At 41.7% G+C, this 26,386-nt stretch overlaps 1 protein-coding gene across 2 annotated transcripts in view; it reads left to right on the top strand.

Moving 5' to 3' along the window:
* Nucleotides 1–6,338: 6,338 nt before the first annotated feature.
* The window catches only part of FRMD5 (FERM domain containing 5), a 299,112-nt gene continuing 279,064 nt past the window's right edge, over nucleotides 6,339–26,386 (top strand). Inside the window, exon 1 of one of the 2 annotated variants that reach the window (XM_057306320.1) lies at nucleotides 6,339–6,493. In XM_057306320.1, coding sequence (XP_057162303.1) covers nucleotides 6,392–6,493 — 102 coding nt within the window. In that variant the 5' untranslated portion in view covers nucleotides 6,339–6,391. The remainder of the gene's footprint in view (nucleotides 6,494–26,386) is intronic. The other variant, XM_057306319.1, reaches the window with a different exon arrangement.

Genomic DNA, 26,386 nt, shown 5'->3' with positions numbered 1-26,386 from the left:
CCAGCGAGAGAGGGAACACAAGCAGGGGGAGTGGGAGAGGAAGAAGCAGGCTCCTAGTGGAGGAGCCTGATGTGGGGCTTGATTCCAGAACACCGGGATCACACCTGAGCTGAAGGCAGACGCTTAACGACTGTGCCACCCAGGCGCCCAGGCCACTGGCCATTTTTTTTTTTTTTAAAGATTTCATTTATTTATTTGACAGAGAGACAGCCAGCGAGAGAGGGAACACAGGCAGGGGGAGTGGGAGAGGAAGAAGCAGGCTCCTAGAGGAGGAGCCTGATGTGGGGCTCGATCAGGAACTCCGGGAACACGCCCTGAGCCCAAGGCAGATGCTTAACAGCTGAGCCACCCAGCCCCGCCCCCGCCACTGGCCTTTCTTAAACAAACTACTTAGCAAAGAAATCCCATCTACCAGGACATGAATAAATAAAAATAAAGCCTCCAGGAAGTGCCTGGGTGGCACAGTTGGTTAAACATTGGACCCTTGGTTTCAGCTCAGGCCCTGATCTCAGGGTCATGAGATTGAGCCCTGAGTAGGGCTCTGAGTCTGCTTGAGATTCCCTCTCCCCCCCTTCCTCTCCCTCTCCCTCTCCCTCTGCCCTTCCTACTCATTTTCTCTCTCTCTCAAATAAATGCATAAATGTTAACAACAACAACAACAAACCTCCAGGAGTGGTGAATCTGGAGGATAAAAGGACTGGTGGTAAGCACTGAATCCATTTGAATATAGAAGTGAGATTAAACAACTAGAGGAAATATGGTTGCTAAAAGCCATAAGTATTATAAACCCTGACAAAACAAATAATATAAACCACAAAAATTGGGAGTTGGAGTCAGAGTTTGAGAGGAAGTACAATAATGTTAATTATTTCATTTTGCAGGCAAGTAGTCAATTGACACTATTAATCAAGAAATATGGGCTGTTCTGATTTCTTCATATTTACATATTTCTTGGCCAATATTCTTTTTTTCTTCTATCTTTGCTGCATTTCTCATATATATATATATGTATATATGTATATATATATGTGTATATATATATATACATATATATATAACTAAGGTATGGTGAATATTAATCTACATAAACTGGATACTTAATAAATGTTGTTGAAGTAATTTTGCGGTTTTCATGGAACTGTAAATTCTATGAAGATTGGGAATGTGTTTGCTTTTTTAAAAAAATTTTATTTATTTGTCAGAGAGAGAGAGCACAAGCAGGGGGAGCAGCAGGCAGAGGGAGAGGGAGAAGCAGGCTCCCCACTGAGTGAGGAGCCCGATGCAGAACTCGATCCCAGGACCCTGGGATCATGACCTGAGCTGCAGGCAGCCGCTTAACCAACTGAGCCACCCAGGCATCACGGGAATGTGTTTTATTCATCTTTGAATCTCTCAGCACCTGGCATGGGGACTTGCACATAGTAGACCATTAATAAATTTTTTTAAATAAATAGATTAACTTGCTTTGTTTCATATACATTTTGTTGCTAGAACAATAACTGAAGACTGGCTGGAAATATAAGGAAAATGAGCCATAATTGGAAAATATAATAAAGCCTGTCACCCACATCTGAGAGACCTATTATAACTGCTTCTGATGCCTCGTTAAGGACATCCTATTGTTTTCAGAATGAATTTCCCCCTAGTAAATAATCTTCTCTTTCTGTAATTTAATCATTGACAGGGCTATCAAAGTGATCAGTTCTAAACACAGGTATGATCCTGTCATTTCTCTGCTTAAAAACCTACAATGCCCCCCTACAGTCTATACAGCAGAGTCCAAATACCTAACTATGGCACAGGAGGCCCTATATGCTCTGGCCTCAGTCCATTTTTTCCTAGCCAATGCATCCCACATGCCATCCATCCAGGAGTACTTGCAATTTTTGAAATATGCTATACATATTTGTGCTTCTATGTCTTTGTTCATGCTGTTTCCTCTACTTAAAATGTGACTCCTTATTAAGGAGGGCATGTATTGCGTGGAGCACTGGGAATTATGTGCAAACAATGAATCATGGAACACTACATCAAAAGCTAATGATGTACTGTATGGTGACTAACATAACATAATACAAATTAAAAAAAAATGTGACTCCTTGTCCCATACCTTGCTCTTCTGCTGTCTGCACCCATCACCATAGTACTCCATCACTAGGGACCTGACTCAAATACTTGCTCTGTAAGACTTGCTGTCTTCCATGGTTAAATAATTTTACAATTTGTTTTTCTCTTGGAGTGCTTTGCTCATGCTCCATGGATTGTAAAATAGCTAATTGTTTATACACTTAACACTCTCTCCTGGGTCGTGAACTTCCTGGTTTGTACATTTCATTTTCCCATATTCTTTGGGCTATGTCTTATGTTTTCTAGAAAGCTGACACAAAGTATGTGCCTAACATAGAGTAAGTGCTCAATAAATGTAGTTTGGAATAAAAAAAACACATGCACTTATATTTCTACATAAAAATACACATTAAAAAATTCTTCTAAGTGTAATGGGGGCTAAACTGAAAATCCTAAGAGTTGGTAGAAGATGGAAAAGTTGTCTGTTAAACCATAGGTGTATTCTGTCCTGATTAAAAAAAAAAAAAAAAGACTTGAACATTTCTTCAGAGGTAGACTGCTCTGGAAAAAGCTACATGAATTGTTTAACTACGTACGTTACAGCAGTATACATTTATTATTCTTGGAAAACCATAACTTGAGTGTAGCTGCTTTAGTCTGTGAAGCAGTGTGCTCCATTTGGATATGCAAATCTTTGTGTGTGGAGCAGGAGCCTTGCTTCTGCAGACATTGCCGCAGAAGAGAAGAGAAAAACTGGTTCTTTTCTCTCTGTAGATGTAGGCTACATATGTGCCAATATATTGTTTCTGTGGAGATGCGAATGCCCTCGTTTGAGCCCTTGTTCTGAGGAGTACAAAAGCTGAGATCTAAAAGATACAGGCAAACAAGGACAGGCATGATCATTACTACTTAGCGGAGAGAGAATCATGCAAAGGGGCTGGACTGGTTTTGGCAAGGCTCTCCCTGGACCCACCTGTAAAGACTGAATAACTCAGTCTTTGTGAGAAATGTGTTGATGTTGGACTGTTATGCTCTTAAGGGCAATGGCCCAGTTGGGTCAAAGGTCAAGGTCACACCCCTGGGGATGCCAGGTGCAGTCTCTAAAGAAGTAGATATTCCCAGGTCAGGCATCCTAGTGAGAGGCAGCAACTGGACAGAGAATGGGCCTTTGAAAATTGACCCTAAATTGGGTGACGATAGTTGTTTTTTTCTCTGAGCTTCTTCTCTCTGTGGTTGAGCCCGAATGCCCAAGACATGGTCAGGGGAACTCTTGATGGAGAGGGAACCTATCATCAGCCACATCGACCCTGGCTGCAAGCTCAACAACAAAGCCCATTAGGGCTTTGAGATTAGCTATGTCATAACTGCAGGTTACTCTGGATTATTCTTCCTTTCTAACATTGTTATATAACCCTGGTCTTAGTAGTGCTGTAAGGAGACTTTGATGGGAAGAGCCTGCATTTGTGATGCCTGGAGAAGAGAGGGCAATCCTTCTTCCTGCCAGGTCCCAAGACAGGAGAGAGATCAGTGTCCCAGAATATCAGAGTATGGGACATCTGAAGTAGAGGCAGGAGTAATTCCGTTATTTCAGGCCCATGTTGGTGACAGCCTCTGCCCTAGGGACTCCTCAACAGGAGAGAAGGGAGGGAAATTTTAAAGGGGGCTGACATCCTAATAATCTGGAAGGTGGGACCTCAGTAATTGTAGTTTGGAGTTTTAAATATGGCTTCCTTTACACTCAAAAAAATTCATGAAAGCTATGACGTTCCGGTTAACAAGAGCACATGAGGCCTTTTATTGAACAAAGCCTTATTATCCTGGACATCCTGCTCAGAAGACTTGAGAAAAACAAAGATGAACAAAAGAATCATCAGTTTGATTTCATATGAGTCTTTTCTTTTCGTTTCCCTTAAGCTTCCGTTCTTGATCCCTGTATAGGTATACATTTAACCAGAAACTGAAAGTTGCTTTTCTTCTATTATGCATCCATCCCCTGTTTTCCTCACAAAGTGTTCTGATTAAGGGAGTAAGGGCGAGTTTGAAGTTCTTTCTGAATATTACATATAAGCATGGGTGAATATCTAACTGGTCTTTCAATGAGGTGAGCATCTAAGGTGACAGGCTTTTCTTAGGCTGAACAGGAATGTTGTTCAACACATGGGCATAACAGCCACAATCCCATCCCTGTTGATTGCATCTCTGGTCATACTCCGAAAAAAGACTGCATTCAGTTCCTTAGAGCTTTTCTAGATTCATGGTGTTTGCCTTTTTATTCTAACAGCTGCTTATTTGCATAACCTGTTAAAGACATTTCCCTACCGTCAAACTACTGGGCTTCCTCTAGCTTCTTGGACATTTTTTCTTGCTCTTGTAGATTTTGTAAACAAACAGCAACTTTCACCTTCAACATAAGTTTTGCTTGCCTGAAATCTTTCATTATCTTCTCCCAACTGCACAACAAAGTGGAGCTTTGTAGAATATCACTTTGGAATATTAATAATTTCATGTCCAAGGCCTTCTTGAAATTGTCGGTTTCTTCACAGATCCCTCCCTGAGACTTAGACACTATAAAATATCTACCCAATTTACTCCATGCAACAAACACTTATTGAATACCTACTATGTTGCACACCCAGGCTACCTACTGGGCTACATAGAAGAACTCACATTTGGTTTGAAGCCTAGAACGTCTGACACAGTGTTCTAGTTTCTTAACTCCTCCAGGATTTCATTGAAAAGCAGAACCTCCTCTTATGACTATTTAATGCCACAAAGGAGATTGCCAATTAAGAAGGAGAGCAATCCAGGTAACTGAGGTGATTACTGAAGAAGGGGAGGGTCCCATGCAAAAAAATTAGGGAGAAATACTGGAATCCAAGAACCCTAGGGAAGCATACTTTATTTTTTTAAAGTAGGTTCTAAGCCAACTTGGAGCTCACGACCTCCCCACCCCCATCAAGGGTCACATGTTCTACGTACTGAGACAGCCCAGAACCCTCTGGGGAGGGAGAGGGGACGTACTTTAAAGGTCAGATGTTTTCTAAGTTAATGTAGGGTTTCATTTTTGTTATGTGTTTGTTATCCCTATAAATAAGACCAGTATAAATGAAAATAATACGAAATTATGCATATTTCATTATTTTTCAATTAATATATTTATTACAGCATTAATGTGTTGATATGATTCTTTTATATAATATTTCCTCCCATCAAAAAATTTTGAGGGAGAATATTATGTTTCTTGGTGAAGTTTTCATAAAGAACATGAGGTCTTTAGATGTGGGGTCACAAAGGGCAGGAGACAATTTTTTTTCTTTGCAGTATATACCTTCTGACACACTCTGGTGTTTTGTTGAGGAAGTCTGAAGATATGGTAATTCTAGTTCTGAAGATGCAAAGAAAGGACCCATTACTTCCTCTGCACCCTATCGGCTGAAGGAGCACACCTCAGTCTCTTCCTTTTGTCTTCTGAAAATAAAAGGGAGGCATGCGGTATTACAGTGGAGGGTTTCCTACGGATTAAACCCGGGTCCTTAAAAACCCTTGCGAACCCTACAGCTTTTACTTAAGTAGCTCCTGTAAAACATACGTTCTCCAAAATAAGAGGGCGGGAGCAGACAGGCCCGTCGGGCTGACTTGGAGTACAGCTCAGGTGGGGGTAGGCGTCTGGTCCGGAGGGGAAGGTGCCTGCATCCTGCAGGTGCGGTGATTGTTATCTCGCACCGCCCCGGCCGCGAGAGGGCGGGACTCGCGGCGTTGCAGAGTGTGGGACTTGGCCCCTGAAGCCCAGCCTAAACATATTTCACGCAGCAGACATTCATCCGGCCCGGTGCCCACACCTGGCCCGGGGGAGGGGCAACAGCTTCTAGAGGAACCGCAGAGAGGAGAGGAACCCCTCGTTTGGGACGCCAGAGGGCTGGTCCCGCTAGGCTCTGTCCGACTGCTTTCCGGTGATTGCTTCCGCCACCTGTCCATCATCCCAGCACACTCTTTCTATTGGCTCTACCGTCTGCCACTCGGTTCCGCCGCGCTGACCCCCATTGGCCCCTCTCAGGCCGAGGCCCCGCCCCACGAGCTGGGCATGGGGAGTGGGGCGCGGAGGAGAGAGAGCGGGGTGCTTGCTCTGGGCTGGGGGGAGGCGGTGGCGGAGAAGGAGGAGGAGAAGAAGGAGGAGCTGGGCCAGCAGGAGGCAGCGGCCGCGACCGGGCTGGGGTGATGGTGCAGGTGCCCGGGGCCCGCGCGGAGCTGCCCGGCTGAGGGGCGCCTGGTCCGGGGTCCGCAGCGCCGCCGCGTCTCTCCCGGGGGCGGGCGAGCGGGCGGGAAGATGCTGAGCAGGTTGATGAGCGGCAGCAGCAGGAGCCTGGAGCGCGAGTACAGCTGCACCGTGCGGCTGCTGGACGACAGCGAGTACACCTGCACCATCCAGGTCAGTGCCGCGCCACCCTGCCCGCGGGACCCCCGTGTCCCCCGAGTCTGGCTAACTTGGCCCGCGGCCGCCGCCCGGGGTCGCCGCAGACCCCAGTGCTTTGTCCGTCCCTGGCTGCGGCGGACGGCCCCAGTGCAGAGCGCCTCCGCCCGAGACCCGGTCCGGGGCGGGGTACCGGGCGCTCGGCGCAGCTGCGGTGAGAGTCCCTCTGTCCCGGACCCTCACCTCGCTCCCTGCCCTCTCCCAGGGTGAGGGCGCCCCATCCTGGCTCCTCGAGCCTGCCCGGGTGGGGAGCATATTCCGCGGGCGTCCGGAGGGAGGCGGGCAGGGCGGGAGGCTCCTACCCCGGCCGCCCCGTCGGGGGGCGCAGGCTTTGGCTTTCTGGCCAGGCAAGGACCGCTGGCCGGCGTTTCTTATCTATCTTTGGTTGGAAGGTTAATGCTGTATGTCATAATCACCCGCCCCCCCCGTCCCCACCCCGGCATTTGTGAGTCAGAGCTCTCAGAAGGTAGAAGTGAACGCGCAGCCCATGCAGAGTGGCCTATGGAAGGGAGACCAGCCCTCTGGGTTCCCGAGATTAGGCCCCCCTCCCGCCAGATCTCATCGTGTTGGGCAATTTTGGGGGGGCGTGAGGTAAAGATTTAGCAACAAGTACCAGAGATTTGAGGGTTGGCCGTGGCGAGAAAGAATCGGTGACTTAGAAAAAAAAAAACCCAACAATACATTAATGCTTCGCAGCATTTCTTCAGAACCTGGTATTTTGGAAGAGATTTTACAACCTCTTGCTTATGTTTTTTCACTACTGCCGTGTGGCACGTCTGGAGTAGTAGTCTTTCCCAGGAATGCAGTCACAGCCCTCTCTCCTCCTCTGTAAAGTCAGAGATAGGAACATTGACAATGCTCCGGTGTTTAGTTCAGCAGCCGAAGGATCCTGCGCTCGCTGCCGGAAACTGCTCTTTCTGGAGGAGCAAATTGAGTTGGACCCGGAGGGGTCTCACCTGATCCCTTGCCTTTGCAGCAAGAAACCAGAGGGGACTTCTCGCCTCAGATGTGGCAGACAAAAACTGTCGGCCTCTGGTCCTACCCTCTTTGTCTCCCGGTCCCCCCCACCCCCCATTAATTTTTTTGCTGACAATGCTCAATAGCGGAAAATAGCGGTGTGTGAGAAAGACGCTGGGTTGTGGATGAGAGCAGCTGCTCTCTGCTGACTCCGTGCTCATTTCAGCCTTCTGTCCACTTTCCCTTTTCTCCCACTCCCCAAACCAGCTCTGGGCATAAGTGCTGACTGCTGCCAAAGATCCAGGAGGGCAGAGAAAGGGAACAAAATCTCTTTTTTTAAGGCCACTTAAATACAGATTAAACAGTCATAATGATGCTAGCCATCAAGTGAAAGGATTTTTGTGGTTGAATATGATAGATGTTCTGTATTATTTCCTTACTGAATGAGTGGCATGCTACTTTTTGTTTCTATTGTATCTTTATGTGTTGTGTACAGTTCTTTTTTTGTTTTTGGGTGGGGGAGGAGAAGGCTTTGACTTGACATTCCCCATTTGAGTACATTGTCTAGAGCTTTTAAAGTCCTTATCCTTTTGTTTTAAAATTTAAAGCATTTACACGATAGCATATCAAAGGCAGTGTGAGATTTAGACTTTGTGAGTCCTAAAAATACTTTGGGGTATATGGTGGAATAAAATTTCTGGGGTAGGTCATGAACTTTTGTCAAGGTATAGAGTATAAATGAAATGCAATTCACATCACCACTCCGCTAGTAGCAATCTTGTGGTTTTAAGATATCACAATAAGAGAACTAGTTATTTTTTCCCAGTTGGTGGAGCCTCTGAGGTTGGTTGATTGGTATTATAGTTGTGGGTAATTTTTATTACTGTTGAGAAAAATAATATTTTTAAGTCAAACAGGACTTACTGGGTTTATGCTTGTTATATCTTGCTATGGTTGTGCTTATTTTCCTGCTGGTCTTATTTTACATTACTACAATTAAGTGTGTTACAAAAATTTAGGCCACATAAGAAAATTAGGCTTGGTGTAACATGACTTTACTGTAGTGGGTGTCCACTGTCTAGACATGTTAATGATTGTGCGTTGTGGTTCTTTAATGAAAATTGAAAAACCCAGGGATTCTGAAGTTTATGTAATATTGTCAGTCTTTGGCACCACTATTGTGAATTGCTTTTGTTTTTACCCAATGTGAGGAAAGGTTAAAAAAAAAAAAGGACCTTATGTGAAATTAATATTTTGTGCATACAGTTTTTTGAGCTTTTAGAGACTGAGCTTTTCTTAGCAACTTTCTCCCTCTTATACATTTCTGTAGTGTGTGTGTTTGTGTTTGTGTCTGTGCTTATTTGTCAAACATTGGACATAGAGTCTTTTAAATCAGTACGGAAAGGAACTGTGAGCTACGTGCTAGGTTAAAGTCATATTCCTAACATTTTAGGAATTGCTGTATGGTATATTTTAAAAAAATGTTGGTGATAATTTGGAATCATTTTCCTTGAAGTACTGTATACCATATTTTTCTTTAAATAAGGTATATATTTTAGAAAGATTTCAGTACTTCTTGAAATCATCAGAGAACACTTAGGGGATTAGAGAGTCAGAAATGTATCACTGGGTTAGAGCCATAATAGACACATTTAGTAAATTTCAGTTGTAGGAAATTCTGTCAAAGTATTGGTTTTGCCTTTCATATTGCACCAGTTATACTGATCTGGCATTTAGAATGTGATTATTAAGGTAAGGAAAAGGCCTTATATCCTCTCAATGCAGGTTGCCACAGTTACCAGACTATTCTTTTATTCTTTCTGATATGCAAATGTATTTGTAGATCATGAGAAATGAAAGTATACATAGGAGGGTTGTAATATAATTGCTCCCCTGTGAAGAACATTGTTAACAGCTCCCTGCCAGTTTTGAAGGTCATTGCCTCATAAATGCAGATCTGGTCCATATTTTTCACATATCTGTTTCATTTATGAATATCTACATTTATTTACCACATTTACTACCCTACTTTGTTATTTTATTTGGGAGCGAACAGGAAAAATGAAAAGGCTACCTAATATCTTTGAACTCAGTATATCCAATGGAATCATTTGAATGCTTAAACATGTAATCTCCTAAGTAATAGATTTTTAGCAATCTTTTGAGTTATAATTGTTTATAAAGTATTAAGAACATATATTACAGAAGTGCCAGTAGAAATATGTACCCCAAATACATATTTTTCAAGTCAGAAATTTTAATCACTTTTTTTTCTGATTACTGAAAAGTAAAGCTGCCCTAGAAATGAATTTTATTTTACTGGGAACACATTAAAATAACAACTGCTCAAGCAGCTAGCTTAAATTTGTTTTTCAGTTAAATGAGGTACTACCATAAGTAAAATGCATGTGTACAGAAACAGTTCTATAGTGCAAGCAAGATCGGTACTTGATTGTGTCTCAGCCATTCAGTAACTGTGGGACCTAGGGTAAGGGAGGGACTGTTGGGGGAGAGAACAAATGTATTGAGCCCTGTACTTGCCAGGCGCCCTGCTTGTGCTATTTTCTCACTTACCTCACGACAGCATATGGATTCATTATACACCCATTGTACCAGCTGAAGAAAATAGTATTGTGGATTGGTGGGAGAGCCGATGTTTCTTAAATGGCCAACTGTACTATGCTTTCTGTGAGGTGTTTTGTTTATACCTTACATCAAGTATTTGAGAGGTAGGTGGTAGTACCTTCATTTTACAGATGAAAGGCTCCGATGAAGGAACTTGCTCAAAGCTAGTAGGTGGCTGTACTATATTTAAACCCTGGTCATTTTGTCTCTAAGTCCCAGCTTTGTTCCCTCTATTCCTTCTGACTCCCTAAGTTATTTCACCTGTCTGTACCTTAATTTCCTCATCTGTAAAATGGTAATAAAGATACTTATTTCACAGTAAAGAAAATATTTGGTAATGTCATTGCAAATAATATTTAAACAAACTAATATACATTGTGCCTTATTCTATCAAATCAGAAATAGGATTGAGAAAATCTTTTTTGAAAATAAATTAAACCTTAAGTCTCCTTAAAATGATTTTTAAAACAGATTTTATTTGAGAGAGAGAAAGAGAGTGTGTGAGTGTGGGGGAAGGGCGAAAGGAGAGGGAGAGAACCTTAAACAAACCCCGCCCCCGCCTGCTGAGCACAGAGCCATCCCTTGACCCTGAGATCATGACCTGAGTAGAAACCAAGAGCAGGCACTTAACCGACTGAGCCACCAGGTGCACCTCCTTAAAATGATTTCTGATTGGCCCCGGTCATAATCTCAAGGTCCTGGGATCAAGGTCCGCCCTTGCTCTCCCTGCTCAGTGGGGAGTCTGCTTCTCCCTCTCCCTCTCCCCCTCCCTCCTTTTTGTGCTCTCTCTCCCTCAAATAAATAAAATCTTAAAAGATTTCTGATTAATCTCAATGAAATCATAAAATCCAAGGCTGGAACAACTGGATTCTGTAGCAGAACTCTTCTCTAAAATTCAAGAGTTCGGTGGGATTCGGGTGGCTCAGTGGATTAAGCATCTGCCTTAGGCTCAGGTCATGATCCCAGGGTCCTGGGATCCAGCCCCACATCAGGCTCCCTGCTCAGGTGGGAGCCTGCTTCTCCCTCTCCCTCTGTCCTCTCCCCACTCATTCTCTATCTCAAATAAATAAAATCTTTTTAAAAAATAAAATTCAATAGTTCAGGTTTGCTTTCCTTTGATCCTACCAAGTCTTTGGCTTTAGAGGGGCATTTGTTTTCTGGACCTACAGTGATTTGTCTTTTGTAAGAACTTCTTTATATTTGGTAAGCGAAATCACTGGTTTCATTAAAGCAAAAGGGATGTTGTTAGAGAATTAAGGTAATTGCATTCACAGAAAAACACAAAGCTGTTGTATTTTCATTAATATTGGTTCTTTTAAAAACTTTGTTTTAAAAAGTAATTATGGTGTCTCAGAATCTGTTACAATAATAAATCAGACTCTAATTCTTGAAACTAAGTTCCAAAATTAGCCTTCTAGAATCCTGAAAGCACTTGTATTCTATTTCTTAATTTGTATATTAAAATGTTCATTGTATAAAATTAATGCAGATCAATGTTTTAGGACAGAAGGTAAATTCTAGATGTGTATTTATGCTCTCATTCTCTTTTTGAAAAAGTTCGGTTTAAGGAAGTGTCAGTGGCATCCAAGAGAAACCTAGAAGCATTCACCACAGCAGATTTTACTCAAGGGTATTTGTATGAAGTTGCATTCTTATTAAGTGCTTGGAATGAATATGCTGGATGAGGCAATTCAACATAGAGTATAATAAAAGAGCATGTGTGTTTTGAGTCCTCTGTTCCATTGCCCAGAAACTCGTTGATCATGTCTGTGCCAGCATTAATATCCCACTTAAAAAGAAAAAAAAGATGTTTGCCAAGATAAAATCAGACAACCTGAAGACCAAAAAGTAGTCATTTTTGTTATACATTTGCTGTGGTTTATGTATAGACTTTAAAATGTGCAACCCTAAATAAGCAAGGCTTTAGTTTAGTTAGATACTGTAATAGTTAGATATTATAATCACTATGGTAAAATATTCTGGATTATTTTAATGCCCATTTTCTGGTAGATTATACTTCAGAATTTTTAAAGGAGTAAGAGGAAGCTATAAATTTTAAAACCTAGGAATTATACCGCACAGTGCCTTACATGGTTATAGTTCAATAAATATTTGTTCTGATTTGTTTGTGCTACATAATGGCTGTGTTAACTCCAACACTTTAAAATTTCTTGTGCCTGAAAACAATAAACATTTTCTAACAACTGTATAAGGCTTTTTATAGTTTCAACCCATCCGATTCCAAACCACTTTGCTCTGCAGCCCCTCTCCCTGGCGAGAAGTATAGTATGTAAATGTGGTATTTTATGGAGCCTTTGAGGTCTCTGATAACTTTCTGCAATTACCCTTTGTTGAATTAGTGGATCTGCAGTCTAGAGCTTCTTGATTTTTTGGTTTGTCTCTTAGGATTTCAACCCTTTCAGGTCTCCCCACCCCCCATGTGCGCAGGTTTAGAAGGCTTAGATCCAATGAATATTGTGTAGTGCGGTGCTTCATGGGGTGGTGGAGGTCTGGCAGAATTAAGATATTGAGCATAGGGATCACCACAGCCATAGAAACTTCCTTCATTCCTTTCCCCTAAGTCAGTGCCAGGAAAACCTCCTCACAGCCTCATTTTTTTTTTTTTAAAGATTTTATTTATTTATTCGACAGAGATAGAGACAGCCAGCGAGAGAGGGAACACAAGCAGGAGGAGTGGGAGAGGAAGAAGCAGGCTCATAGCGGAGGAGCCTGATGTGGGGCTCGATCGCAGAAAGCCGGGATCACGCCCTGAGCCGAAGGCAGACGCTCAACCGCTGTGCCACCCAGGCGCCCCCACAGCCTCATTTTCTAACCTCTTGCCCCAACAGGAAGAGAGCCATGCTTCCCAACCTGTTTCTACTTATGTCTATTTTAAGCTGAATTCGTCTTCTGATAGCCTCATGTGTAACGTTCTGACTGTGCAGACCATGTTTGCTGAGCAGCCTCCTGTGGGTCCCTCTTCCTCAGTTGTGTCTAGCCAGAGCTGGTACAACAGATGTGAATCTCAGGGAGGTTTGGCAGCAACCTGAAAGCTTCTACCTCTTGCCCACGTGGTGCTTAGGGAGGAGGATGCCACTCTCCTGGAGGCCAGGTGGCAGTTGTTGCCCCTGTTTTCTGGCATTGATTCTTGGGGCTTAGGCCAACCACCTGAATGGTTCTCTCACGCAGCTGAGAACTTTGAAGAGTACTAAAGCATCTCCATTCCTATGTCGCAGAGTGAGTGGTGTTTCCCTAAGAGAGCAAAACGTCGTTATATGTCCGTTCTAGCCGTGGAAGCAGACTTTCCATTCCTCTAAGACTCTAGATCTAGGTGGCCAATATTACTTTTTGAACTTGTACATTTTACTTATTTTTAAAGATTTTATTTATTTATTTGACAGAGAGACAGCCAGTGAGAGAGGGAACACAAGCAGGGGGAGTGGGAGAGGAAGAAGCAGGCTCCCAGCAGAGCAGGGAGCCTGATGCGGGGCTTTATCTCAGGACCCTGGGATCACGTCCTGAGCCGAAGGCAGATGCTTAACGACTGAGCCACCCAGGCGCCCCGTGCAAACATTTTAAATACCAGTAGAGCCAAAGCTAGAGTCGGGAAAGCAGTTTCTCTTGGAGGCTAACCCTTAGATTTAAATTGTGGAATCTCTTGCCGCCCTTGGCCACCAATGCCATCCTCATTGTTGTCAGTATTTCGAGCAGGACCCTCTGTATCGGTCTTTCACCAACTGTAAATGCTGCACTATTTCTGAGGGTGGTGTTTTACTTTTGTAGTCTTTCCAACCTAATTGTATCATATCCTAGATTTGGAAAGCAGGAACTTAGGAAGACTCTTCAGGTTCAAAGTCTTCAGGCTTTTGCTTGCTACTGTCATACTAAACACCAACTTGTGTGAATCCAGTTCTCTAAGGAGATCCTTCCGTGCCATGCTCATACAGGCAAAATAATTGGGCCACATGCTTGGCAACCACTGAGTTTGTGTACAATAGCTCCATTCACTTGTCTACAGAAAACACCCCTTTGACAGTGATTATAGCTTTCATTCCCCCTCCTCTACTTCTGACTCCTTGCACTACCATGACCTCATCTGCTGGTCCGTATTTAGAGATGCATTGGACCATTCCAGAAATGCTTTAGGACTCATTCCTGTATGTTAAGGATCATTTCAAAGCCTTAGACAACCCCTTCCCACCAAGGGAAACCGTTCTAGATCAGGACCAAACCTAGCTGTTTTTATGCCTTATTTGAGCCATCTTACTGTGTCACAACTCAGGGTTTTTCTTTTCCCCTTTGTAGAAATTGTGAACCTTGTTAAGTAGAATGGACTAGGGGATGAGTTATAGCAATGGTTCTCAAAGTGTGGTTCTTGGATGAGCACCACCAGTTTCACCTGGGCACTTGTTACCAATCCAAGTTTTTGGCCCCACAGCAGACCTAGTGAATCAGAAATGTGGGGATGGAGCTCAGCAGTCTGTTTTAACAAGTCTTCCAGGTGACTCTTATGCTTTTTCAGGTTTGAGAATCACTGGTACTGGGTCACACAGATGTTTAGTAGGTAAAAGTGATGAGTTATGTTGACTGAGTATAAGAAGTGAGGGAGAAGGGGAAGCCAAGAGTGAATTTCATATTTCTAACTTTTAATTTCTGAATGGCCTTAGCTGATTCTCTACCCTTGTAAGGTAAAAGTTAGGTTATTTGCAGATATGCATACCATTTTCAAGTGGGCAGGATTCTAAAGATTTTACAACAGGTCATCATTCCAATTTGATGTTCTTATATTTATTGGTTTTATTTTTGTCCTCCCTGACCTAGAAAGAAAATGATTATATTTCTATACTTTTTTTTCAAAGAAATCATCTTCACAACTTAAAGCACTGGGTGTATAGGAAGGCCCCTGTTTGCAAACATGTAAATAGCAAATAATAAATGTCACAGAATTCAGTGCTAAGACAAGGTGGTATGCTGTGGCAGTGCAAATATGGGGGACTCGAAATTACTAAATATTTCTCAAAGGAGGTGAGATTTGAACTAGGTCATGAAAGATTGCCAAAAGCAGAAAATGGGCTGTGGGGATGGGTAAAGGGCATTCCAGGCTGAGGTAACAACAGGCGACTTCAAGGTAGGAAAGCTAAAAATGTAAAGCCAAATATATTTAGTCTTTACTATGTTTATCTGACTTACTCTGGTACAGTTGAGTCAAATAACAGAATCTACTTGCTTAGGAAAGATTGCTGTCAGCAAATTTCAATCATTCTTGACGTGTTTAGAAGAGTTAGTCTAAACTAAAAATAAACACAAAGCTGGTGTTGAATTAAATCTAACTCCAAAAGTGTATGATACAAATTAAAATTCTTCACAAAGCAATGGCATCATATAGAGAAAGGGTAGATTCAGGTATTAGTCTTAATTCTGTGGCAGCAGTAACTACGCATATGAATTTTGTTTTCAAGGGACCTCATCTCTGGCATCAGCTTGTCTGTATATGCACAAAAAAAAGTATCAAATCCCAACATCCAGCCGATGTTTGAAAGTCCTCTGGCTGATGCAGTGCAGCCTAAATGGTGCATTGACAGTTAAGAAATGTGACCAGCGGAGCCCTAAAAGACACAGTTCTGCACCTCTGTTCCCAAACCTAAGTGGCCACCAAAATCGCTTTTCTAGAGGATGGGGGAGTGCTTCCCTGGATTCCCCAGTGAACCCCTGCCTGCCAGCTCCGAAGTTCCCAGCCCGACACGGGGTGCACTTTGCGCACTCCGCATAATGCCAGGCTAGAGCTTTGGGGATGGGAACCTCCAGGAAAGCACTGTTTGGCATTTAGGCAATCAATGTTCGGCAGAATGCCAATGCTAATAGGTTATTTTGCTCTGGAAAAGGAGAAAAAGAAGGGATAGTTTAAAGACTGATGAATAGGGGAATGATTGACAATACAGGCACTCCACTTTGTTGGAGAGATTAAGGAGGCTTGCTGTGAAGTGGTATTATGGGAGCCAGATAAATTAGCAAAGGCCCGCAGGCCCAAGACCTGAAAGAAACAGTGGTACATCAGAACAGCGTGCCCCAGGGCACACTCAAATGTCTGGCCACTTTCATTGAACTTGTAGTAGGAAAAAGCCAAATCATTTGGAACCCTCATAGTCTGGTAGTCCATTCAGGCACTCCATAGTCAGGCAAATTATCCTTTGCCTCCAGGCAGGTGCAAAGCTTATTTCCATATTGCCTGATTTGACTCAGGGGCCTCTAGTCTGGGCCTTAGCCTATTTTTGAGGACACCCAAGTGGAAGAGCTGGCTTCACAAGTACCAAAGGACTCCATATACTCTAGGCAGGAGATGCCACTAAGATTATTGTTTTATCAGACATGAACCAAGCAGGTAAGGACATTGATCACAGCACAAGGAAGCAGAATTAATTCATCTAAGGATCTCAGGTACTTCTAGGGGATAATTTAGGCTAACGAAAACATTCTGCCTGCCCTCTTTCAGATTTTCACCTCTAGAAAAATCCAGAATCCTCCAGAGTTATTATAGAATTGGAGGTTTGTAGGTCAGAAGAATCCCATGGACTGGCAGTGATGCCTGGGATGTTATAAGGCATATGGAGCCTGCAATTTCACAGTACATGCTCATTCCTGCAACAGAATAACCCATCAGCTCTTTGGGAGGCCACTCAGAAGAAATTTGGCTGTTGAGAGATAAAAATCTGATCAAAACATAAGGTAGTCTAGTACTACAGTGCAACTTAATCTACACTTAGCTTCAGATTCTAGCATTATGTGAAATAGGTTTTTTTTTTTTTAAAGTGAATGGGAGTTGGCTTGGTGTAGCTTCAGGACATAAGATACTGAACCAACCATTGCAGTATCAGGTTTTATAAGCAACATAGCTGATCCGAACAATCAATACTTACTTTGCTTATTTTTAAATACACCTTGGATAATTTAGTTAAGCTTATTTAAATGAGTACCCAAAGTACCGAGAGCATGTGTAAGAACTGTTTTCTAATAATTTGTATGGCAAAAGAGAACACATTTCTCATATTCCAATTTTTGATATTGGGTACAGTAGACTGATTATTTTTAAGAGACAGATATAATGATAGTATATTGTCTGGCTGCAAATTAGATCTTTTATTATGTCATTATAAAATATTATGGAGTATTCGTACTAAGAATATATCTCACATAAAATATCTTTAGTTTCTGGTTGAAAGAAAATAATAAGAAAAGGAAAACTTTCTCTTCACTTCCTGAATTCTACAGTTTTATTTCCTACCATCTTTACACCATAGCTCTTCTGTCCATCTCTTATGATCTCCTTTGTTTTATGCTAATTTATAATTAGGGCCACTTATTTAATACAAACTCTTATCACCATTTCTTTTTTTCCCTTTTTTTAAAAAAAGCTTTTAGGGGTGCCTGGGTGGTTCAGTCGTTAAGCGTCTGCCTTCGGCTCAAGGCGTGATCCCGGCGTTATGGGATCGAGCCCCACATCAGGCTCCACTGCTGGGAGCCTGCTTCTTCCTCTCCCACTCCCCCTGCTTGTGTTCCCTCTCTCTCTGGCTGTCTCTATCTCTGTCAAACAAATAAATAAAAATCTTAAAAAAAAAATAAAAATAAAAAAAAGATTTTATTTATGTATTTATTTGAGGGAGAGAGAGAGAGAGAGACAGAGCGCGAGAGCAGGCACAGGAGTGGGGGGGGAGGAGCAGAGGGAGAGGGACAAGCAGATTCTGCACTGAGTACAAAGCCCATCGTGGGGCTTGATCACATGACTCTGAGATCATGACCTGAGCCGAAAGAGGAGTTGGAGGCTCAAGCCACCCAGGCACCCCTTTTCCATTTTTTTTTAAAGCAAGCTCTATGCCCAATGTGGGGCTCGAACTCATGACCCCAAGATGAAGAGTTATGTGCTTCACTGACTGAGCCAGCCAGATGTCCCCTCTTATCACCATTTCTAATTGCCATCACTAGTAAGTCACACCTTTGCTTATGGTCAAATTCTTTGCGTGGTGGCCACACCTTCTGTTATTAGTGGTGGGAGGTGTTAAAAAAAAAAGGTGCAATTAAAATGTGTGTAAATATACACTGAAGGATAATGGGATCCATATCCTTTAATTTCATTATTTAACACAATAATGTTGTATATTTTAATTAACTGGAATTTGAAACAGTATAAACAAGTGAAAATCTGTTTTATATAAAGTGATATCTTGGGGCTGGACTGAGTATTATATGTTTAGAGTTTTCTATTAACTTTTTTGCAATTATTTCTTAATAGATAAACAGACTCAATGAGACTCATCCTGTAGTGTAATCAGGTCAGTATTTAGGTACTGAGTCTGCACAGTGGGGACACTTCTCATGGTCCGTAGAGTCTTCAGTGTGGACAGCTGAAGTTGGTGAAATTGTAGGGAAAGTGGAAATAATTGATAAAGAGAGAAACAAAAGATCAAACCAGAGAAAGCGTTGGGATGGAGCAAGATGAGCCTTAAGCAGAAATACCTAAAAAAATCTGGCGGGAGAATCTGGAGAAGCAGGTTGGGAAATGAAAGAATATTGGAGGTCTTTGTTGTCTTTGTTGTTGTTGTTGTCGTTGTTGTCGTCGTGTTGTTGTTGTCGTCGTCGTCGTCATCGCTGTGTGATAGGAGAGGTTTAATGGTTTCAAGGAGCTCCTGAGGTTGGCTCCCATGTGGAGGTAATATTTAAAATACTCAATAATTGGGGCTCCTTGCTGGCTTAGTTATGGAGCATGTGACTCTTGATCTTGGGGGTTGTGAGTTAGAGCCCTACGTTGGGCCTAGAGCTTAGTTAAATAATAAAATAAAAAAATAATAATCAATGAGTCATGGTGAATACCTCACTGACAGAGATTCTGCTAGAACACACTGGAATTGAGTCTGGGGCCCTCTGCTGGGCCAGACACTATTTAGTGTTGAATCATAGGAGGTGGCGTTCAGAGTAGTCCCAGGGAAGAGGGAGAGGCCTCTTAGGGCAGTGGCTATTGGCCAGCTGGTAGGGAAATGTGTGTATATATATATATATATATATATATATATATATATATATATATATATATATATATATGCGCGTGCGTGTGTGTGTGTGTGTATTTCAATATTTTAATGACCAGCAGGATCTTATTGGAGCAGGCCAACCTAAATCCACTCCTCATTCTGTCAGGTAGGATAAGACAGGAACTTAGAAGAAGTCACAAGAGCTCAGGTGTTGTTGAGGTATGAAAGGGATCTTGCCAAATTCAGTCTTCCTCTTCGGACTGTAGCCTCAGTGATGGCAGGAATCAGAGCCTCCTACATCTGTCTTCTCTGGCTCTTCATTTGTTGCTTGCCAGATACAGGGTCCCAATGGTCTAGGTTTTAGCTTCCTGTGGGGGCGGTAGGCTTCACATGCTTCCAAAATGCAACTTCGATCATTTTCTCTTTTTTTAAAGCCCTTCAAGATTCTCCCTTCACCTGCTGGGTGATAGCCTTTTAGCACGTCATAGATGTCCTTCCATTAGCTTTGCTGTCTTCCTTTTGCGACTTGTCTCCTGTCATCCTCCAGATGCATTTTATCCCACTTTGTAGAGCATCAGCTTCTCATCACCTTATTCCATGGTCGGTTCCCTCCCCAGTGTTGTTGGGCTATGCTTTGGAGGACCTTATAGCATTACCACATTCACTTGTAAATAACTACTCACATGTCTGCCTCTCACTAGACAACTATTGGAAGGGCAGGGATTGCAGTTAGTATCCGAGGTCTCACCTAGGGGCTCAATAAATGTTAATTGTAGATGTGCATGAATGATAAAGAGGATTATTAATAATGCAAATGTAAAGTTACCTCTGACTTGAGCTAAACAGATTAAAAAAATGAACATCAGATTTTCTGGTCTTTAGAGTGATATTATGGCACTCGAGGACGTAGTTAATTAGTGGTGGTGGTTGCACAATTCTAGGATTGTATTAAAACCCACTGCATTGTACCCTTTAACACAGTAATCTGGGGGCACCTGGCTGGCTCGGTTGGTAGAGCACGTGACTCTTGATCTCAGAGTTGTGAGTTCAAGCCTCACATTTGGTGTAGAGATTATTTAAAAAAAAATTATTTTTTAAAAAAAGGTAATCTTACGATATTAATTATATCTTAATTCACATGTCAATTTCCTGGTTTCGATAATATACCATAGTTATATAAGAAGTTACCCTTGGAGGAAGCTGGGTGAAGGATATATGGGACACCTTTCATACTGTTTTTACAACTTCTTGTGAGTTTGTAATTATAAAGTTTTAAAATGGTGATTAAATTAGTTTTCCTGAGCAAATATGTTTATTATTTAGTTAGGATTTATGGTTCAGAATGACTACAGAAAGTTTTCTCACTGATTAGGCTCCAGTTAACTTTCAAAATTATGTAGGATTATTTATAAGTGGATAAGTTTCAACAGAAGATACTTGAAAATAAAGTCAATTCTGTTCTAATAAAGAGGTAAGCTAAGAGTTTAAAAATAATATCTTGGTGGGGCGCCTGGGTAGCGCAGTGGTTGAGCAACTGCCTTCGGCTCAGGGTGTGATCCCAGTGTTCTGGGTTCGAGCCCCACATCAGGGTCCTCCACTAAGAGCCTGCTTCTTCCTCTCCCACTCCCCCTGCTTGTGTTCCCTCTCTCACTGGCTGTTTCTCTCTCTCTGTCAAATAAATAAATAAATAAAAATCTTAAAAAAAAAATAATATCTTGGTAGTTTTTTTTGCACCTTTTTTTTTTTTTTTTTTTTTTTTTTTTTTAAGATTTTTGACAAAGAGAGAGACAGCCAGCGAGAGAGGAAACACAAGCAGGGGGAGTGGGAGAGGAAGAAGCAGGCTCCCAGCGGGGCTCAATCCGAGAACCGTGGGATCATGCCCTGAGTTGAAGGCAGATGATTAACGACTGAGCCACCCAGGCACCCCTGCATCTTTATTTTTTCTGTGATTCTCTGTTCCTCTCCTAAGTTTTCTCAGACATAATTAGTTACAGTTAAAATGAATATACTGACAAATTAGGCATATCATAACATGCCATTGTTGTGTTTTAGAGAGTTATTTGGTGTAATGTCCATATTAGGTATTTTAATTTAATATGTTAATTGAGCCATTTAAAAATTTATTGAGTACTTACTGTGTTCTGGGCTCTGTGATAAGCACTTTATGTGCATTCTTCATTTAATCCTACCTGTTTAATGGAAAATATTATTGTCCCTAATTCCAGATGAGTACAGTAAGGCTTAGAGATGTTAAATAATTCGTCTGATGTCACACAGCTAGTCCGTGGGGGAGCTGGGATTCAAACTCTGTATGATCTCATTGTTGTTCTCACTCACTGCTCTCTGATGAAACGGGCAGTAGAGTCCAATGGGGAAAACGCGGACTTGGTGGAGTCAGGAGACTTGTGTTCAATGCCTGACTGTTGACTGATTAACGTTAAGGCCTTGAGCAGGTAATTTAACCTCTCATCTGCAAACTAAGGAGACTAAAAAAGAAGACCCCTCCAGTCTCTTTCAGCATAAACATTCTACAGTTCCTGAGAAATCTGTCCATGGCTCAGTAGTGTTTTTCTTTGTGTTCCCTCCGTGAAGGATATTCTTTACGAATGCAAATACTCTTTTAAAGAGAGAGATGTCAAGGCCAATCTTTGTGACTGCTTCAGTCTGTGTTCTGTCCCTTCGTTTTGCAGAATACAAAATATAGCTTTATGTACTCGTTCAATACAGATCAGATTCTGGGGGATTGACTCATGCTAATCAAACATCATTCTTTTTTTTTTTTTCTAATTTAGAATGTCTGTTAATTATAGTGGGATAATAAATACTAGTTTCTGCCATCATAGGCACTTCTTCAGGATCAGAGACTTTGGAAAATCAAATTTGAAAGCCTTTTTTTTTTCTTGAGATTTTATTTATTTATTTGAGAGAGAGAGTGAGCGAGAGAGAGAGAGAACACGAGCGGGGTGGGGGGTGGTTTGGGAGAGGGAGAAGAGGACGAAGCTGACTCCCCGTTCAGCAGGGAACCCGAGGTGGGGCTCAATCCCAGGACTCCAGGACCATGACCTGAGCTGAAGGCAGGTGCTTAACCGACTTGAGCCACTCAGGAGACCCTTGAAAGCTGTTTTGGAAGGCAAATTGTTTTGAGGGCTATTCTTCTAGGTTGTGTAAAAGCCTTGTAAATTATGTCTGTTTCGTAGTACAGGCCTCGTAATTATATATCTACAAGAATCGGTTTTTCTGTCTTCCTTGATCAGTACTTTCTAAGTGCTGATGAAGTCTTCCCTTTAGCCCTTCCCCAACTTCATGCAGATTATTGTACATATGTTAATAATACAATTTTAATTTTAATTTTTTTAAAGTTATGTCCCAGTCTATAGGGTATACTTTGCTTACTTTGATTGCACTTGAGTGTTTCTCAAGACTATTTATTTTTGATTTTTAAAAGATTTTATTTATTTGAGATAGAGTGAGCGAGAGAGAGAGAACATGAGTGAGGGGGGAGGCAGAGGGAGAGGGAGAAACAGGTTCTGTACTGAGCAGGGAGCCTGACATGGGGCTTGATCCCAGGACCCTGGGATCATGACCTGAGCTGAAGGCAGATGCTTAACCGATTGAGCCACCCAGGCGCCCCTCAAGACTACTTTAAATGCCATTTTCTCCCCTACATTAGTGGACTTGACCAGATAACTTTAATTTATGTTGACTTTTACTACTTTGTCTTCTAGAGGGAGGCCCCCCTTCTTTTAAACTTTGATCTCAAATTCTGCATGGTCCTCATGTGTGTTACCACTGCATTACCACTGTATCGTAGGCAATATTTCGTAGTCTCGATGCCGTCCATGGGAGGCATACACCACATAGGTTACAGAATTCTGATACACTGTAAACATTTCCACTATTTTTTTGCTCTCAAGTTTCCAAATTCTGTTTTTTTGCATCTCCTACACTTTAACTTGGCTTTTTTAAAAGTCAGGTTTATTGGGGTACAATTTACGTAGAATAAAATTCACTCTTTTTTTTAGGGTAAGCTCTACACCCCGCGTGGGGCTTGAACTCATGACCCCGAGATCAAGAATCATGCACTCTACCGACTGAGCCACCCAGGTGCCCCTAAAATTCACTCTTTTATAGCTGTACGGTTCTTTGAATCTTGACAAATACATACAAGTTGTATAACCATCATATATAGAATATTTCCAACATCCTGTAAAGTTTCCTTGTATCCCTTTATGGTCAGTCTCCCCCTTCTCCAGGTGTCTGTCAGCTACTAATCTGATTTCTGTCCTTATAGGTTTGCTTTTTCCATGATGTCCTATATATAGAATCATACAATACGTAATCTTTTGAGTCTGGCTTCTTTCACTTAGCATAATGCTTTTTTGAGCTACAAATTACATATCATAAAGTTCACCCGTTTAAATGTACAATTCAACAGTTTTTAGCATATTTATGGAGTTGTGCAATCAACATAATCTAATTTTAGAACATTTATATCACCCCAAAAAGAAACCTTGTACCCATTAGCAGTCACTCTTATTTCCTGTCTCCCTCCCCCCAACTCTCTGCCCGAGGCAACCACTTATCTGCTTTCTGTCTCTATAGATTTGTCTATTATGAACATTTCAATAAATGGTATCATACAGTACATGGTCTTTTGTAACTGGCTTCTTTCACTTAGCATAATGTTTTTGGGGCTCATCCAAGTAGTAACTTATATTAGTACTTCATTCTTTTTTATTGCTAAATAATTTCCCATAGTATGGATTTATCCCATTTTGTTTATCCATTCATCAGTTGATGGACATTTGTGGTGTTCCGCTTTTTGTCTGTTATAGATGAAGCTCTTGTTTGTGTTTAAATTTTTTGTGTGGATGCATGTTTTCATTTCTTTTGGATGTGCTGTGAACATTCCCATACACTTTTTTTTTCTTTTTAATTGAAGTATAGTTGACATACAGTATTGTAGTTTAGGTGCACAACATACATATGTAAGTTTTTGTGTGGAAATACGTTTTTATTTCTCTTGGATAGATACCTAGGAGTGGAATTGCTGGGTCATATGGTAACTTGATGTTTCATGTTTGAGGAATTGCCAGTTTTCCAAAGTGGTTGCACGAGGGCTCCAATTTTTCCACATCCTTGCCAGTCTTCACTACTGTCTTTTCGATTACAGCCATTCTGTGGATGTGAGGTAGTATACCATTGGGGTTTTTTTTTTTTCTATTTTAATTATTTTAATTTGTGTAGTTAACATACAGCGTTATATTAGTTTCAGGTGTACAATACATTGATTCAACAATTCTACACGTTATTCAGTGCTCATCCCAGTAAGTGTACTCTTAATCCCCATCACCTAATTTACCCATTCCCTCTACCCGCCTCTCCTCTGATAACCGTCAGTTCTCTATGTTTAAGAGTCTGTGTTTTCATCTCTTTTTTCTTTGTCCCTTTGTTTCTTAAACATATGAATCTTCTCTTGCTCTGTTCTCTCATGATTTGCTGGGTTTCTTTGGTGATATACTGAATTCTTTCTTTTTATTTTTTGGCTATCACCAGTTTTTGATCTGTGGTTACCATTGGGTTTATATATAACAAGCATATAGCAGTCTATATTAAGTTAATGGTTACTTAAGTTTGAACCTATTTTAAAAGCACTAAAGTTTTACTCCTCTCCCCTCTTTGTTTTCGGTATATGGTGTCATACTTCACATCCTTTTATTTTGTGACTCCCTTGACTGATTTTTATAGATACACTTAATTTCATTGGCTTTGTGCTTCCTATTTTTTGTCTGTCTTTTCTACTCAGAGTCCCCTTTAACATTTCTTGTAAGGCTGGTTTAGTGGCCATGAATTCCTTCAACTTTTGTTGGGGAAACTATCTTTCCTTCTATACTGAATGATAGCCTACTGGATAGGGTATTCTTGGTTGCAGGTTTTTTCCTTTCAGCGTTTTGAATATATCATGCAGCACCCTCTCTGTGGCCTGCAAACTTTCTGCTGAAAAATCCACTGATAGCCTTATGGGTTTTTTTCTGGTATGTAACTGGTTGTTTTTTTTTTTTCTTCTGCTTTTTAAATTCTCTCTTTATTACTACTTTTTCCCATTTTAATTACTATGTGTCTTGGTGTGGCCCTTCTTGGGTTGATTTTGTTGGGGGCTCTCTATGGCTTCTGGATCTGGATTTCTTTTTCCTTCCCCAGATTGGGGAAGTTTTCAGCTATTATTTCTTCAAATAAATTTTCTGCCCCCTTTTCCCTCTTTGCCTTCTGGAATCCCTATATTGTGAATGTTATTATGCTTGATGCTGTGCCTGAGTTCTCTTAACCTATTTTCATTTATTGTTGTTTTTTCTCTTTCCTGTTTAGGTTGTTTTTTTCCCCTTACTCTGTCCTTCAGGTCACTGATCTCTTCTGCTTCCTCTGGTCTGTGATTAATTACTTCTAGTGTATTTTTAATTTTGGTTATTGAGTTCTTCTGTGATTTATTTATTTTTATGTTTTCTATCTCTTTGTTGAGGGTCTCACTGAGGTCCTCCATGTAAAGATACAGTGAGTATCTTTATGACCATTACTTGAAATTCTCTATCATGAATATTACTTATCTCCATTTTGTTTAGCTCTTGCTGTGATTTTGTCCTGATCTTTCATTTGGGACATATTCTTCTATTCTTCTGTCTCCTCGTTTTGTTAAACTCCCTGTGTCTGTTTCTATGTGTTAGGAAAGTCAGCTATGTCTCCTGCTCTTGGAAGTAGTGGCCTCATGAAGAAGAGGTCCTGTAGTGCCCTACAGTGCAATGTCCCCTGTTCACCAGAACCTGGTGCTTCAGGAGTGTCTACTCTGTGTTGTGTGCACCCTGTTGTAGCTGAGCCATGCATGCCTTCAGTCCAGTCGGCTGCAATGGCTCCCATTGCCTGTTGTGGGCAGGGCAGGGTTTGGTTCCTGTGGTGTTAGTGGGCCGGTGTGGGGCTGCCTTGGACTTGAGTTGAGTCAGACCAGGTGTTTGCCAGAGCTGTGGTCACACCAGACTGCAGGGAACTCTCCCTGTGTTGTCTCCTAAAAAGCTTTCACTGGTGAATGGGCCTGCAGTCAGACCAGATGCCTGCCCTCAGCCCGCTGCTGGGGCCATAGTTGGACTGGTGTATGTGATTGTCTTTCCCTCTCCCCAGGGCAGGAGTCACTTTGGAGTGGTGCTGGCGCCTGCCAGGGCTGCTTGTGCAGTGTCAGGCTTGTGGCATCACCTTGGGTGGT

Source organism: Ursus arctos, unplaced genomic scaffold, assembly GCF_023065955.2.
Source record: "Ursus arctos isolate Adak ecotype North America unplaced genomic scaffold, UrsArc2.0 scaffold_36, whole genome shotgun sequence".
Classification (NCBI taxonomy): Eukaryota; Metazoa; Chordata; class Mammalia; order Carnivora; family Ursidae; genus Ursus; species Ursus arctos.
This window is presented reverse-complemented; position numbering and strand designations above follow the sequence as displayed.